The sequence below is a fragment of the Perna viridis genome, chromosome 8 (assembly GCF_037379345.1).
Source record: "Perna viridis isolate PV_CMFRI_1.1 ecotype Kerala chromosome 8, ASM3737934v1, whole genome shotgun sequence".
Classification (NCBI taxonomy): domain Eukaryota; kingdom Metazoa; phylum Mollusca; class Bivalvia; order Mytilida; family Mytilidae; genus Perna; species Perna viridis.
The window spans coordinates 40,094,457-40,111,885 of record NC_142452.1 but is presented as its reverse complement, the minus strand read 5'-3'; the positions used below and the strand labels follow the sequence as shown (position 1 = coordinate 40,111,885).

General features: G+C 33.2%; 2 protein-coding genes across 14 annotated transcripts in view; one reads left to right on the top strand and one right to left on the bottom strand.

The window, feature by feature from the left end:
- The window catches only part of LOC148610479 (liprin-alpha-1-like), a 53,041-nt gene extending 41,202 nt beyond the window's left edge, over window positions 1-11,839 (bottom strand). For 8 of the 12 annotated variants that reach the window (XM_088595508.1, XM_088595509.1, XM_088595506.1 and 5 more), the window contains exons 1-3: window positions 11,273-11,839; window positions 7,129-7,233; window positions 4,889-5,053 (exon numbers count right to left, since the gene is read on the bottom strand). In XM_088595508.1, coding sequence (XP_088451634.1) covers window positions 4,889-5,053; window positions 7,129-7,233; window positions 11,273-11,512 — 510 coding nt within the window. In that variant the 5' untranslated portion in view covers window positions 11,513-11,839. The remainder of the gene's footprint in view (window positions 1-4,888; window positions 5,054-7,128; window positions 7,234-11,272) is intronic. The other 4 variants (XM_088595515.1, XM_088595510.1, XM_088595516.1 and 1 more) reach the window with 1 other exon arrangement.
- Window positions 11,840-13,334: 1,495 nt separating this feature from the next.
- Window positions 13,335-17,429, top strand: LOC148610478 (uncharacterized). Of its 2 annotated transcripts, XM_088595524.1 has the most exons (4): window positions 13,377-13,464; window positions 15,329-15,468; window positions 16,093-16,286; window positions 17,154-17,429. In XM_088595524.1, exons 2-4 carry the CDS (start codon window positions 15,348-15,350, stop codon window positions 17,250-17,252), a joined length of 414 nt encoding a protein of 137 aa, XP_088451650.1. In that variant the 5' UTR covers window positions 13,377-13,464; window positions 15,329-15,347; the 3' UTR covers window positions 17,253-17,429. The 2 variants fall into 2 exon arrangements, with proteins under 2 accessions (XP_088451651.1, XP_088451650.1); XM_088595525.1 differs by lacking the exon at window positions 15,329-15,468 and having other exon boundaries at window positions 13,335-13,464.

Sequence of the window (17,429 nt, the reverse complement as noted above, 5' to 3'; positions counted from 1 at the left end):
AAAAACAGTCAGCTTCTTTGATTTTATCATTACTTTATTCAATACAAGTTAGTTGTATGTATTTATACATGTACATGAATAGATAATTGAAAGGAAGATTTAGCCAAGTGTTTTAAAGTAGGCAGACAGACAGACAGAGAATGAAACTGTGGCAGTGGTAGAGCCATTCAAAAAGTTGAGGTACACAAGTACCATACATTGTCTGAAGTAAACATCAACAATAAAATAATTCAACAATTTTTTAATACATTATGCACAATGATGTATAATGGAAAATAGCCTTAGCACCAAATAGCAACAGAATTATCTCCCTTGGCTAGACATCTTTCGAGTCGAAGCAGTTGCTTATGATATAAATCAGCAAGAATATAGCATGCATGCATACACCCCCCGTCACATTCATAGTACTGATTACGTACATTAAAACCTACCAAAGATACCACACTACCACGACAACACATGATATTGAACCTCCCTTCAAAACCATAGCTTTGCATGTATTGGATAAAATTGTGCAATAGTATTCTAAATATCGTCTTACGATTATCGATATTCTTTCCCTAATCATAAATCATTCTATTCGACCTTCTTACTACATGTCTAATTTGGTATTTGGAATACATCAGTATGAAGCATGGTGCACTATCCCGCCAAAAATCAATAAGTTGAATTCAACTTTATCGGAGACAGGGGTATGACTCATTCCTAGTGTCTATACATTTCCATTAGCACCAACGAAAAGTTCCTGTAAATCGTTAAATCCGCTATTTTCTCCCAAGATGACATTGATCAAAGTAAAACTGTGATAGAAAAGATTCTGGCTAGCTAGTTAATTTTATTCTACTTATCTTAGAAACTCAATGACAAAAAGATATCCATATAAAGTGTATTTCCTGGGAAAAAAAGTCAGATGGGAATTCCTTATGTACATGTTCAGTACTTAAAGTTCAAATTAATATGAGGGTATCGTCTAGGCTTGCTCTTGGAAGTTATTTTCAAGGCTAGGGCTAAATAGTACATTTGTATAGTGAAACCATGCCTAAACTAAACCCTTTAGGATTTTTTATATTGGTTTTGTTAAAACAGGTGTTGCTTTACAAAGGTTTAAAATACATTTAAAATAGTCTTTAAAAAAACTTAGAAACATTAAACAGTGTCTGGTTTAGACAGGTTTCTTATTTTTCAGGGTTCTGTTTAGACAGGTTTCAAAGTACTTATTTCTCTAACCTTTGACCTTTAACAGAGATGCTGAACAGGAGCATTTAATATTCTATTAATTTCAACTTTATTTGGTTGACCTTAAGTTCTTGGAACTACATGTTTTAACATTGGAAAATAAGTTTTCATAAATTTAACAGATTATAAACAATTACAAGAGAGAATGGACACTGCATACCACAACTTCATATACAGAAATTAAAAAAAATACACTGAAACAGGTCTTCTGGTTATTCAGGGTTTGATGTAGACAGTAGAATTTTATTTCAAAGCCAAAAAAGCAAGTTTTCAAAATTTGCATCGAATATTTTCAGCAGATATTCCTTAACCGAATGCAGCAAGACATTAAGGATGTATTGTCTCCAAAGCACTGAAAAGTCAAGAACTACTCTTAATAACAATTACTTCCAAGAGAAAGAATAAGCTCTTAAGATACTGAGGCTATTTAAAAGGCAATCCATTATCAACATCCAACACAAATTATCAATTTTCTGAGACTTAAGTGAAAGACTTCAGAACCCATCTACAAACTATTGAACCTAGGACTCCCAGGCTCCAATGTGGTAACTGAAATCTCCAGTGTTACTTTATACCAACATTCTCTCCAATTGTTTTCCTGTCAAGACACACTTAAAATTGTCCACAATGACCAATAACTGAATTTACTAATAAAACAAGGAACTGGGATCAATAAATCAATACTCCAGCAATGTAAATATATGGAATCATTAAACACCAGGTGTAGTAAGACCTCATTAGTGAGACCTGATTCCACTGAAATCTATATAAGATACAATCAGGAAAATTTTACTACAGGGTCAAGTTAACAAATACAATACATGTACAAATATACATATATACAACCATTTAACATTGTTTTCAACCATAGGTGGCACAAGTAAAAATTGAGTACCCTGGTAACTATGGTATTTCCTTCTAATGTAATACACTGCATTTTTCATCTTCTGAAGAAAAAATGCCCTAATTTTTTGTTAATACACATGAAAGCTACATGTACATTATATGTACATGAACAAAGCAACACAATTTCAATTTGTACCATCCAGGCCCATATTGTTTTAAATATGAATCTGTATGAAATTCAGACAGTGCACATGGTAGAGGTGATTTATGGACATATAAAGGTACAGAGAAAAGAACTTCTACATTGCAACATTACCGGTGCACCTGGTCTATGCTCCCAGTTTTTAGTGGAGTCCAAGTTACTCATTTGCTTTTGTTACTTTGTATGTATTATTTCAGTTACTTCATGTTCTTTGTTGTGTGTGTCTATTCTCCATGTCTGGTCTTTGTTCCTGGATTACTCTTTAGAACAAGTGCGTTTTAGTAACTTGTGGAAATCTTCAAGTTTATCCAACAATTTTCAGCCATTTTGTAAAAAGAATAACAATATTCTTCTCGAAGCGAACTACACTGACAATGCAGATCAAACAAGACATTAGTTTTTATATATTATGTCTTATATATAACCATGTAAAAAGCCTTAAGCAAGGAGAAAATGTTTGAAGCTACAAATTCATTTGAATCTGCTTAGCAATAAACCATCTGAGGTCCATTTGTAACTACACAATGCGTAAAAATAATGGTACATGAATAGTTTAAGATATGTTTACAAAAATTTACAAATTAGGTAAAAAAGAAATAATAGTCCAGTTTCCTGCTACCAGAAAGAAAAATGTACAGTAGGTATGTAGGGAAATTATTTTACTTTCACTGAGGTACAGCAACGGGGAAACAATCTAGACTTAAACCATGCTTAAGCAAAAATAGCCGTAAAATGTTTAGGGTAGGCACAAAAAACTAGGGTAGCAGGAAACAGACATTTTATTTTTTTAGCATTATATACCTGAACATATGAAACTTACTAATTTGTTATTGCAGAAAAATAATAAAAACCTAGCTTAGAAAAAATGTAAATATAGAAATTTCTCCAAGATTAAATGTATTTCTGTCATTCAAGCCGATATGATTCTAGTTTTGTGATACATGATTCAGCATAAACATAGCAATCGAACAAAAAACTACAAGAATTTCAAAAGAAATGTTCCTACACATGTACATGTATATGTACATGTGTAGTATATGTGTATGTAGGCTATTATGAACATGGGTATGAACAAATTGCAATCTATGCAGTAGGCTTATATGCACATTTTGTATGTCGGAGACATTTGTGTAATTCATATATAAAAGTACATATACCAGCAAATGTCCATGTACAAGGGTAGGAAACTCACTCAAATTCCAGCCAGTCCTGTATACAATTATTCAATATATTTACTAAATGGCTATATAGATTTTTGCTCAAATTAGCCTGCCCTGTCAAAAAATAGCCAGTCTCGGACTGGAGGGCAGGCTCAATACTTCTAACTCTGCATGTACATGTATGGAGATTTGTACATGTACATGTAAACTTGAATAAATGTCCCATCACCAATCAAAATCAAGCACTTTTCCCACATCACATAAAATGAGGCAAAAAAGTGAATAAAACAAAAAGGATTTTTGGGGGACAACTAAACAAAAACGGGACCTGCAGTCAGACATAAACCTTCTCACCTTAATCTTAAAGCATTTCAAATCAAGGAAAATAAATTGGGAAATAAATTTTGAATTCTCAAAATATTTACTCAGCATTACCCCTTTTGACTGAAATTGAAGAGAAGAATTTTAGATCACGACTACATGAGCTTTAAAAGTTACATTAGAGTTAGACCACGATTAGGCCAAAGAAATGTACATGTGTGTTTAAATGTCATTAAATTACTCCAGCAATGCTATTATTTACAGTTTTGGTGTCATCCCAAGCACAGAATTGTAGGAATACCAAATTAACATGACATTAACCTGGCTTTTTCTTTCTCATCAAAAATCTAATATTTAACAATTCCTCAAATATATTACTAATTACTTCATATGTGTTTATCTTGATCCCAAGTTAATTTTAAATTATAGATAAATATATGAAATTCAACAGCCAATCTTCATTTTTACCAACTTAGCAAAAAAGTTTTTGGAAGTCTGAAACTCAATTTCAACATTTTTTGCTGCATGAGCAGTTAAAATATATGAAATATCGACAGGACCAAAGGGATGTTGTCGCTTCAGACAGAAATATCGACAGGACCAAAGGGATGTTGTCGCTTCAGACAGAAATATCGACAGGACCAAAGGGATGTTGTCGCTTCAGACAGAAATATCGACAGGACCAAAGGGATGTTGTCGCTTCAGACAGAAATATCGACAGGACCAAAGGGATGTTGTCGCTTCAGACAGAAATATCGACAGGACCAAAGGGATGTTGTCGCTTCAGACAGAAATATCGACAGGACCAAAGGGATGTTGTCGCTTCAGACAGAAATACACATGTACAAAGTTGGACATAACTGCTTTTTACACTTTGCTACTTAGTCTGTAGATGGGTTCACTACATATGGTTATGATGTATATGTGTAATCTACATTTATAATGTACATGTATATGTATAATCTATAATTATAATGTATATGTGTAATCTATATTTGTAATGAATATATTGTATGTGTAATCTGCATTTATAATGTACGTGTGTATTCTACATTTATACATGAAATAAGAATATACATGTACAATATACATGTGGGAATCGAACAAAAAAAAATAACTTTACCTTTTCATCCAAGGCCTTGTGGTGTTCAAATAATGATTTTAGAGCTTTGAGCACCTCTACTTCACTGGAAACACCTGCTGGAGATGAGGCTTGTCTTTTTACCACTGTCATCCTCAGAGATCTCTCATGCCTAGACACTAAACATTCTAGATGCTCCAGCAATAACTGAAAAAGATTTTTAAAAACTTCTATATTCATACATATATCCTAAAAGGTGGAGTACAGTCCTGATCTTGAGCTTTGTCCGAAAATGACAGGGGGGCAATCCACTTCATTTTTGGTGTTGTCTTAGGGTGAAGTGAGTAACCTCAGGAGCATGAACCCTGAGTATCAATGTTTATTGCCAATCAGGTATTCCCCAGTGTTCAAACAAGTGGTGGTCCAAGGTATGGACCTTAAATTTCTACCCTACGACTTTTGAAATTTCATTTACCTACATGTATATCTTGAACCTTCAAATGTTTTCATTGGTACTTTCTGGAGGACTTTATTTTTTCCTCAAGTGGGCAATTAGTCATTAATTTAAAAATGTCAAGAACCCATCATGATGACTCATCTTCAAATCTTGAAAGTAAATTCCGACCCCTGGATCCAATGTTTGGCAAGAACAGATTATATACATGTATGTACATGTGTAGCATAGACATCAACTGATTTTCCGCATCTACAATGAAAAATATATTCAGATGCTATGCTTGTAGACTAAAGCATGAATAGGTTAACCAAAGATATTTTAGGAAACCCAATTCCCTACATATGAAATCTTCCAGGATGGTCCTTTAAAATCAGAATTTCTTTATAAATGTTTCACTATCAAAGTCTTCACGATTAGAAATACAGTACCAATATTACACTGCTTTAACCACAAAATGCAAAATGCATCAGTAAATAAGTTGGATAAAAACCAAAAAAAATAATCTTTTTCTCAATCTTACATGATTTCACCTAGATACCATGTAATATAAAGTTTACATGCTATAATGCAGATGATATTTTGTGATGTGCATAATGCACCATAATGAAATTACATATCAATTTATAAGCAATGTACATGCAGATGTAAATTTGTATCTGTCGCCTGTAACAGAAAATTTCAAATTTTTGTGATACAACCCAAACAAGTGAAAATATTGTTAACAAGACACATTACAATTCATTCAAGGTGATATAAGAGCCTACCTTACACTCGGTATATAGATACAAAGTCTCCCAGTAAAAAAGCAACAATTTCATTTTGGATTTAGTGATAGATAATAGACGAAAATTTTACAGATAAACACTGTTAATTGCCATAAACACCTGTCAAAATGGTTTCTTGTTGAAAATTAAACTTTATGAAAATAATGATAAGGGGCTGGTACATGTATTTCACAGAAATAGAAATCTCTGTTCCGATATTTTAACTACTTATCAGATAATTTTTAGATAAATAATATTTTAGTTGCCATAATCTTTCAGGTTCTAGAAATTTTAAGAAAATTTTACTAATGATGAGCAACTGATTTACGATGTACAATGTACATGTAATTTGTTACAGTCAAATGTAAACATAGATTTACATGCTCACTGAGGTCTACTCCAAAGTGTGGATAGGTACAAATTTCTAATAAACAGTATTTTTTTAAATACACGTACAAAACATGAACAGGTACATGTAATTACAGTAATAAGTACATGTATACATGTATGTACATGTAACAAATTTACTGATGATTTTAAACAGTGAGCACTTTCATAAAAGTTTGTGTCAGATTTTCTTTGTTGAATTGTTGTTTAATTACACATACATTTGTATGTACATGTAGTTGACCTTTTCTAACATATTCAGTATGGTTTGACTTTTGGATCAGAACTTGTTGCAAATTCAAAATTTCAGTACATAAAATCAGAACTCCACAATTTTTATAAACAAAATTTACTTATGAATTCAATATTGCAAGTTTAATAAAAGTCAATTTTTGAATTTCAAGTTTAACAATGTACATGTAACATGTATTATACTGCAATTTTCATTCATTTATCTCCAGAAACACCACAGTATGAAAACATTTTGAGTTCTCACTCAAAACCATAATATACAGACCTGTACAGTGTACAAAATACAGTTTTGTACTGTTACTGTACATGTACATTTTACTTCTGCCAATAATTGAATGATAGAAGAAAGCAAGCAAGGATTTAAAAGAGTGACAGATTTCCCTAAGAAAAGCCTTAGGGGAGACATTATTGTATTAACCTACCCTGGTATTATTTCTTTCTGCTTTGAGTTCAGCAACCTCCTCTTCTCTTTCCAATAACTGGTCCCTTAAAACATTGACCTCTTTTGACAAGGAAACAAACTCTTGCTGCAAAAAAAATCATATAAAAATGATATCAATTTATCTTCAATTTGTTAGATGACTATTACAACCTTGCCTCTAAGCAATCTCTGAAGACTTACAAAATTTACTACATACATGTACACAGTGGATTTACAATGTACTACATACATTTATATATGTAGATGTACATTGTAGTTCAATAAAAATTGCTATGGGTGGTCTGGCAAAATGAAGTTGTGCATATTGTTCACAGATTTGTGCTATTGAAATTCTGACCTACATGTACATGTATAATATTGTAATTTTCTAGTCCTCATTTTTTTCAAATTTGCATCAACTAATTTTACCATACACAATATCAATTTTACTCACTGCTACATGTACATGTATATATTTTTGTGACTCCCATATTTAAAAATAGAGGGACTTATTCAGAGAAATTAATAATTTTTGCAATTTTCCTTGCTCACAAAATCTGCAAAAATAAATCATATGCGAAAATAAGATGATTAATGGTAGTCATGTCAGTAATATTTCAGGCCAAAAAAATAATAGTCTTGTTTCCTGTCACCAGCAAGAAAAAAGGGTAGGTACACTGTATATTGTACATGTACATGTAAATGTAGGTAGGGAAATAATTTTATTTTTCAGAAACATTTTACATTGAGTTAAGGGGTAAACAATCTAGACTTCTAACAGTGCTTGAGCAAAAATGACCATAAAATGTTCAGGGTAGGCACTAGACATGCTACAAGTCTCTCTGTAATATATACATGTATATTTTATTTGATTAAATATCATTACATGTACTATCAAACATTCATTCACTATCCAACTGCTGTATTGAGTTTTGCTGGGATAGGAATATGGACATGTTTATTCCTAAAACAAATGCAACTCATTTGAAAAGGCATTGGTATTGAGTTTTGCTGGGATAGGAAAATGGACACACTTATTCCTAAAAAGTACAGCAGCTGGATAGTGAATAAATATTTGATAGTAATGATATTTAATCAGATAAAATATATACATGTATTACAGAGAGACTTGTGGCAAGTCTAGGTAGGCACTAAAAATTAGGGTAGGTACAATGTACATTAGAGGTAGCAGGAAACAGACATATTATTTTTTTGACCTCATGGTAATAACATTTCTTTTCTACATTGAAAGTCAGTGTTCAATCACAGTACTTTCCAGCAATTGTTACATGTCATGTGATTCTGTTGGTTATTCTGATATCTATTCATAATTTTTTTCCACCTACAATGTATATGTATCAGAACTAGTGAAAATATTGCAGAAATAGACTCTCATAGAGAAGAAACACAAAATCACAGCATCAGCACATGATCTTAAATAAACAATTGACTCTGCAGCTGAACATCTGTTTGAAAGACAATATTTTTAACTCAGATATTATGCATAGAATCTATCCCCTCATATCAGCTGTAATCTCTTAATTTCATTCTACTAGAACATAGATTACATGATCTTTTCTACAAATGTGTTCAATTTTATTCAAACACAAACCCTAAAAAAATGTACAAAATGTAACTTTTATTACATGTACAGTAAAACCTGTCTAAACCAAACACTAAGTCTGAAAACCTATCTAAACCAGGCACTTCTTAAAACCCTTTTATACACATGTACAGTGTCTTTGAAAGTAAGACCTGGACCACCAGCCAATGCTGGTAAAATTAGTGACAGGCTTGCAGAAATTCTGCTTCCAAGCCAATGTATCCCAGGGTAGGAAACTCACTCCAATTCTAGCCAGTCCTAAATACAATTTTTCAATATATCTACTATATGGCTTTATAAATTTTTCCTATAATAAGCCTGCCCTGCCAAAAATAGCCAGTCTAGGGCTGGCGGGCAGGCTACTATTTCTAACTCTGTATCCTAAACAAATATCAAACTTTTTTTAGATTAAGAGTAAGGGCTTGCTGTCTGAAATTTATACAGCAAAGACTGCCGTACATGTACAAATGTACATGTTTGAGTTAAAATGCATTTTGAAATCGGGTAAACTGAGCACTTGTCTAGACCTAACGCAATTCAAAGTAAAAAAGGAGTTCTGTTCAAACAGGTTTCACTGTTCAGATATGTACAAATTGTACATGATTTCACCTTTGTTTTCACTACTTAAAGTTCATTTATTGAGTTTCTCAGTACAATTCCTGTACATGTACATGTACATTAATTTTATCACAAGTACACAGTGTACATATCTAATAGCTCTGCACTATCTGCATTTTTCTCAGTACAATTTCTGTTCATGTACATATACATTAATTTTATCACAAGTACACAGTGTACATATCTAATAGCCCTGCACTATCTGCATTTAACAGTAGGCTCACCAAATCAAAAAAGAACCTTATGCCCTTAGCCTGATTAAAATGAATCCCTTTATATCAGTCTGCAATCTGTTTTATCTATTCTGAGAGGAGCAGCTGTGTTGATAGGGATAGTTTCCTGAACAAAACATGATTTTCTCCCTGTCATTCAAATGCATCCGTGATATCTGATCTTTCTATTGGTTGAGGCTTTATGATCACTGTAAGCCGCTTTAATTCAATCGTCTGTTTTTCTACTTTAGATGGTAGAAAATACATTTACATGTACATTTTATATTATCATTTTTACAGGCTTTGAATCTTATCTAGAATTAAAGAGAATGTTATACATGCTCATTACCAATTGGTAACAGGTACATTATATGTATCTTTTTTTTAACATGTTTATAGGAATGACGCATGTTTAATCAAATGAACATTCAAGATGACCGACATTATTTCATTTCCTAAAGTTTGTAAATCTCTAAAGGATCTACAATATTCAATGTACAATGTACATGTACATGTTCTTTTTGTATATAAACTTATACACAAATGTACAGACTGTGTAGTTGAGATGAAGAGGAATTTTAAAGACCATGAATATATAAAGCAATGGAGCAAGGAAACAAAATTTAAGAATATGTAAACATTTGTATATGTGAGAGCAGCAAAAGTAAATCCAAAATAAAAAAAAATCTACAAGAAATAATTTTCAACTGCACAAAGGACATAGGATTTTTAATACATGTACATGTATTAATGTTATATTATGTTATATTATAGTTTGAATTCTTCAATTTCAAACATTTATTTAATAAATAATGTAGATGTGCTACAAAAAAACATGTAGATCATCATAGGACCTGCAAACTGTTTTATTTATGTGCATGTTAAAAAAATACAGTGAAACCGGTCTAAACCAAACCCATTTGGAACTGAATGATGTGTTTGGTTTAGACAGGTGTACAGTTTACCTAAGTCAAAAATACCTCAAAATTATATAAAAAAGTATCTTATTTAAACAGGTTTTCAATTATTTGAAATTTTATTTTAGACAGGTTGTCATTTATTCAAAGTTCCTTTTAGAGAGGTTTTACTGTATTTGTATTGTTAATCTTAAAGTTTCTGTACTTGAAAAATACAGGATTTCTTTAGTAAAACAAATATTAATATTGTCACACCTTTACTAATAAACAGTGGACTGTCAATTAACTATTACCTATATACATTTGTACCCCCAAGGTGTGAAATTAAAGGATAAAAGAGATTAACTTGTAAGTGATAACAGGTGCTTGATAATTAATCTTGTTAGTTAATAAAGCCCTTTGTGTTATCATGATCAAAGAAAAACATAAAATATTTTAGTAAAAGACATGTTTCTATTCCTTTAACCTGTAAATTATGTTTTAAAAATCATATCAAATATAATTTATTACAGATATAATTGATTTTAAATAAATATGTACTATCTGCAACAAGTTATAGTGCAGAGCTGTGATATTTTATTGACATTTGAAAAAAAAGTTAAACTGTTATGCAAAACAAAACATGTTTATTTAATCTAAATAAATAGATTTTTAATGAATGAATCTTTTCCATGTGACTGGGGTTAATATATACAAAATGGCTGGTTAATTCTATTCTTATACAAGATGATGTCAGTTTTCTACATAATAATATATTTAAATGAAATGGGCGTGACTTTGGCAGGAATTTTTTACCTGAGGGGTGGTAGAATTTAGTTGGTTTTGAAGGGCATCTCTTTCCCTTTCAACGTCTTGAAGTTTTGCCTGTGTGAGGGATAGTGTATCTTTCGTTTCTCGTAAACTTTCCATCAATTTATCTCGTTCATCCAACATGTTCACCATAAGATGCTCGAAGTTAGCATCATCTGCCGACCCCTGGGACTCTCCATCGTTCGACCCGTCCTCCGAAATCGTGGGCATAACATCACAACTCATTTTGTACAAAGTTATTCCAAATTAATCCAAACAAATATAAAATATAAGCAACATCAACATCTGATTTTCAACCGGTGATGGCATAAGCATCCCGGGTTACTCACAGTTTCGATAAGTTACCGGTCTATGAAAAAATGATCACTACATATTTACAATATAATTTGGGGTCCAAATAAAAGAATATTTAATCCTTTTCGTCTAGTATAACAAGTATTCCAAACATATATACACTTCATGTTTTACTAATGCATTTTATGCGACCCATCACATCTTTTATTTGGGAGCCATCTTTCTTTTCGGGAAAGTGTGTCACTACCCATAATCCAATGCAATAAGTCATCGTAAGGGGAACAACTCTAGTCATTCATGAGAAATAGGCCAGGCTAATTGAGTTTTTAGTTTCATTTGCATGAATAATAGGTAAAGATAACAAAATCAGAACGAAAAGGCGTATGGCGTACTTTTGAATTTAATTAGAACTACAAGCGTCACTTTATTATAAAAAAAACTTAAAAATGATAATTGCAGGGGCCTGGGATTTTATGTTGAGTTAGAAAATTGGGAAAAAAATGTTCACATTTGGAATAATTTTATTTTTTTCAAAATAATACCATCCCACCCCTCAGTATAAAAATGGTCTTTGCCTTAACCTCCTTTTCTTGTTCACCAAAACCAAAACACGAATGAAAAATAACGACAATGAAATTAATTAAGACTGTATTATTACAATAGGCATGTTTTAAGCAAGAAAAAAAGTCCGATGAAGATTTGGAAGGTGCTACAGATGATTTGAGAGAGGAGTCACATACAAAAAATATTTTAAGTTAAGAAAACAATTATCATCAAACATACCCGATGTTTTAATAAATTAGGTATACGTGCATGTATTTCTCAAATCTTACACCCTTCTGAAGGGTTACAGGGGCTGGTCTAGGATATCAGGTTAAGGGTGTAGATAGAATTAAAGGCCGAGCGACGCAAGTTAAAATTTAAAAAATATTTTTGGAGAGAGGATGAATTTGTGAAAAATCAAGATTTCATGCAAAAAATGCGTTTTTCCAAATTTAGGCGAAATGCGTACGCCAGATTCGCCCCTATGAAACCGCGCCTGTTGTATAAACATATTTAATTGCATGATGGAAAATAAATTAAATAATATCAATTCCTGTCCAGACTTTCTGATATTCCTGTCAGACAACATTTTTATATGTCCGTTTTCATAACAACAATAATATAATGCTAAATATAGTTGAAATATAATTTATTTTTATATGGCCAAGTTTAGATTTAGTTTGTCCTATGTCCAACCTCAACAGTAAAATAACCGTTAGGTTCAGTTTCCATTTGATAGTTATTGTAACCAGGGGCGTAGCTAGGCCTGTTTTATTTGTACGCAAAATAACGGAGAGGGGTCTTGGGGGGGGGGTCGCTCAAGGTCCCCAGTGAGTCATTGCATAAAACCTTTATTTTATCTTCAAAATCTGTGTTTTTAATTTTGTTACTTTTTCCGAAAGTGCGCAAGTGCGTATTTGCGTATAGGCAGCTACGCCCCTGGTAACCCACGGTAACAGTCGGACAAGAAGCTAATTTTTATGTTTTTTCTGGGGGCGGGGTTGGGGAGCGGTCGGAACCCCCCTTTTGTCGAAAAAAGGTTTATTCCTAGAGTCTCCTTTTTTCATTGACCCCTTTTTTCTATGGATGCGCCACTGATAATTAAATATATAGACCGCGATTAGGTTGAAGGCAATGAACCAGAAAACATTTAAAGACTTGCTCCATGTGAAGCAAGAATGAAAAACAAAAAAATCTAATTCATATAACAAACATACCGGGTTTTAAATGTAAATATAACCCGGGATAATCACGGTCAATATAATTACGTTTCTATTGTAAACATTGAAAAGTTTCTACATGACAGTGTTCACGACCGGAGAAAGGAAGAAATATGTCGGGTAAGGCAGGCTTACAAGTTTATGTGAGATAAAAGAGATATGAGAAGTCATAATTTTAGTTAACTTTATTTAATGACGAAAGTACAAAGAATGTTAACTGTTATAATTCCTCTTTACCGTATACGATATGATCACTGAACGTGTGGTGACAATCGTCAAGATACAAATTTAAGTACAGACAACAGTTGAAACACACAAAAGCCGTAAACAGCGTCGTAGCTAGGGTGGCAGGGTGTGGCATTCATTCAGCTGCTTTTTTACCTCTTTAAAGCTCTAGCTGATACTTGCATTCCTGGTCGATTTTCATGGAACTGAAATAAAAAGGAAATTGTTTACCCTTGACAAAGGCCGTAAAGTCGCAAATTTGGGCCTCACTCTTTATTTTTCTTCGTTTTATTTGTATTGTATTTGTAATTGTTTCCTTTAATCTTTTAAATGTGGCTATTTTCCCTTGTTCATGATCCTGAAATAAAAAGGCCAAAAGTATGTCAGTTAAAATAACACAAAATAACCACAAATGAATGTTGTATTACCTTATAGTAATTATCTCAGTTTATTAAGGGCGATTTATAACCCATTCTGCAGTGATTCCCAAATAGGAAGATAGTTTTTTTTCCACTGGGGCTTGAGTTTACGAGTCAGATACCAGTACTAAAAAAATCCAAAAAATTGTACGAAAATACGTTGCTTAATAATTTTTAGTTTTCCAATCCTATTTCGTCTACCCCGTACTTGACTTTTTATGAGCAACTCGGCGGATGTTTCTTGAAAAGCAGAGGACGCTTACCCTACCGGTGCACCTGTTCCATCCTCACATTTTTTAGTGGAGTCCTAGTTTCCTCATTAATTTTGCTTTTGTTACTTTGTATGTATTAATTTAGTGACTTAATATTCTCTGTTGTGTATGTCTGTTTTCCATGTTTGGTCAACCTTGGCCATAAACTATAAAAAGAAATTCGCCGAGCGCAGCATGATACGAACACAGCATTTTGAACTAGGTTCACTTGAGGCAAGTTGGGACACAAATTAGCTATTGAAATGCACTTAAACGTGAGGACTTACAGTTTATTAGGAACACAACTGGTTAATTGGAAATATATAGCACAACATTTGAAATTCAGTGAAAGGTCAAGAAAGTTCTGCTTTAAGGGTGCTAATCAAACACCTTAGCCTTCGATCCCTGTAACTTAAAAACTTTATGAAAAAACGTAAAAGATGTAAATCTGATAAAAAAAAAAAATAAAAAAAGAATCATATAAAAAAATTCAAAGTCGGACCATTTTTCAAAAGTTGATTTTAGGGCGCGGTCCCTTTCGGATAAACCGTAAAATTTATCTGAAATCTGATCGTAAAATGCAGACAGGGATTTTCATATGAAAGAAATTCAATGAAACAATTTTTTAAAATCGGACCAGAAATAAACCAGACGCCCCTGGAGACAGAATTTCTCACCTTGTTCATTTTTTATCTTTCAAGGGCAATGACTCTAACAAGGAGTCGTCCTACAACTTCGACCCTACGGATACTTTTGTAGGCCCTTATATACGGATCACTTCGTCAATTATATTTTTTTTTCTTTCTATTATGGTTTTCTAGATATAGGCTAAAACTGCATAAAATGCCAGTTTTTGCGTGCAAGGACAATAACTCGAATTTTAACAAGGACTCGTCATACAAATTCGACCAAATGCAGACTCTGTAGAACTCTTCAAGCCGAAGAAGGAGGGCCACTCTCATTCTTTTTTTAACCCTCATATTTTTAGGGATACATCTTGAATTGAGAGGTTTTACCCTTATGTTCTATAAATAGACGCGGCGGCCATACTTTCAACGGATCAAAATTCAAAACATGCTTTTTGTGCAGGAAACCCAAATAAACGTTCATGTCAACTTTCATTAAAATCGGTCTAGTAGTATCAGAGAAAGAAAAGTTTACAGATGTTGACGTCGATGACGACGACAGACGCAAAGTGAAGACAATATTTACCTCACCGAAAGGGCTAGGTGAGCTTAAAAGTTTAGATTTTTGGGCGTGGCCAATTTTCGAACCCCTTTAACTCCAAAATGTGTAAAGACAAGTTTACCCTGTAAACAAATTAAAACAAATTAATAAATTTCAAAACAAACACATTGACACCTGAATTCTCAAAATCGGGTCAACGTTAAACTTTTTCTATCAATTTTAATGGTTTCACGCCTTTCCCTCTTTTAACCCCCTTTTTCAAGTTTGGGGGGTGCAAAAATCTCGAAAAAAAAAACTTTACGGACCCTCCGTCATGTCCCTAGGAAAGATGTGTTGAATTTCAAAAAGTTTTGCTATTCAGTTATTGCGTAAATACATGCTTGTAAACGGAAGTTAACGGACGCCAACAACAAGGACGACGATGAGAGGGTACTACCACTAGATGATCAAGAAAACATTTGCGGTCATATGAAAATAAACGCTTGTATGGTCGTGGATAACGACACATGAGTAGTAAAACGCAAAAAAAAAACGTTAACACTTAAGTACATGTTGTCGGGGGGGGGGGGCGATTTCGTGCATATAACTCATGAACTGAAGCTACTGAGTTTTGTACAATTACTCTTTTTAAATAATTTAAGAATTGGCCTTTTTTTTAAAACTAGGGTGGATTGTTCTCAGGGATTTATGGAAAGACTTCATCACTTGTGACGGGAAAAAGATTGAGATACAGGGAGGATTCCGAGGTTTCAAGAACATTCCTGTTGGAAAACACACTGTGGAAAACTATGGCGCTACTCAGGAATTTGAGATAGAAGTGGGAGAAGTACAGGTGTATGTTCTGAACAGCGAAAAGAAGGTATAGACTTAAGCACGGAATCATGCGCGTATGCCTTTTCACGTATACATATAGGTCGTGATCCAGTAAGTCCTAAAGAAGTGCGCTCATTTGATTTCTATTTTTCCCTATATAATCAACTGAACTTCGAGCCGAGCATTATGGGGGGCGGGGGGGGGGGGCGTGGGCGTTGGATCCACCTATGATATAGTAAATAAATTGACGCAGAAAAGATGAAATTTCCAGATACTACTATATGTCTTTTTTGTAGACCTTAATATACATTTTCTAGAAAAGCAGAGGGTGCTTACCCTACCGGTGCACCTGGTCCATGCTCCTAGTTTTTACTGGAGTCTGAGTTGCTCATTTGCTTTTGTTACTTTGTATGTATGATTTTAGTTACTTTATGTTTTTTGTTATGTATGTCTGTTTTCCATGTCTGGTCTTTGTCCCTGGATTACATAATTTTGATTACCGCTATAACCTTGGTTCCCTTGATTATTCTAGCATTGGCTTCAACTCGTACAATGTATGCATTATGCTTCAAGTCAGTTATAAAAACATATAACTTTTATTTATTCATTATTTTTAAGGGTCATTTGGAAGGCTGAGGGCCTTCCATGTAGAGCTCGCTAAAAGGTGTGTTTATACTTGTTGAAGGTCCTGTGTTGACCTTACTTCTACAACGTATTATGTTAGAATTCCGTTCCTCCATACCCTAACCAAGTCAGAAAATAGCTTGCCAGACAACCTCTAGCACTGCTGGAGTAGTTTTGAACTCTGAAGGCATTAACGTTTTTTTTAAATTTTAGTTATAGGTGGTTTCATTTGTTGCGTTTCACAACATCTTTTCTTTTTTTTTTCATCATTACATTTATAACTTTCCAGATTTTTACAAGGTTATTGGAGAAGGATGATGATTTCGGATTCCATCAACTAGCTAAATCAGGAGCCATGGATCATGCCTTAAAAGATTGGCCAGCATAGCATGCTACTCAATTATATATGTACTGAAATATTACGATACCTACTTTTATGACTTTAGTGTTTATACCAATACGAGTAAGCCTGCGATTCAACTGGACTGTTTGATATATAATTGATTTAACTACGATGTGTGAGAAATGCAATTTTTTAAAAAAAAGTTTCTCTATTTCCTTTGAA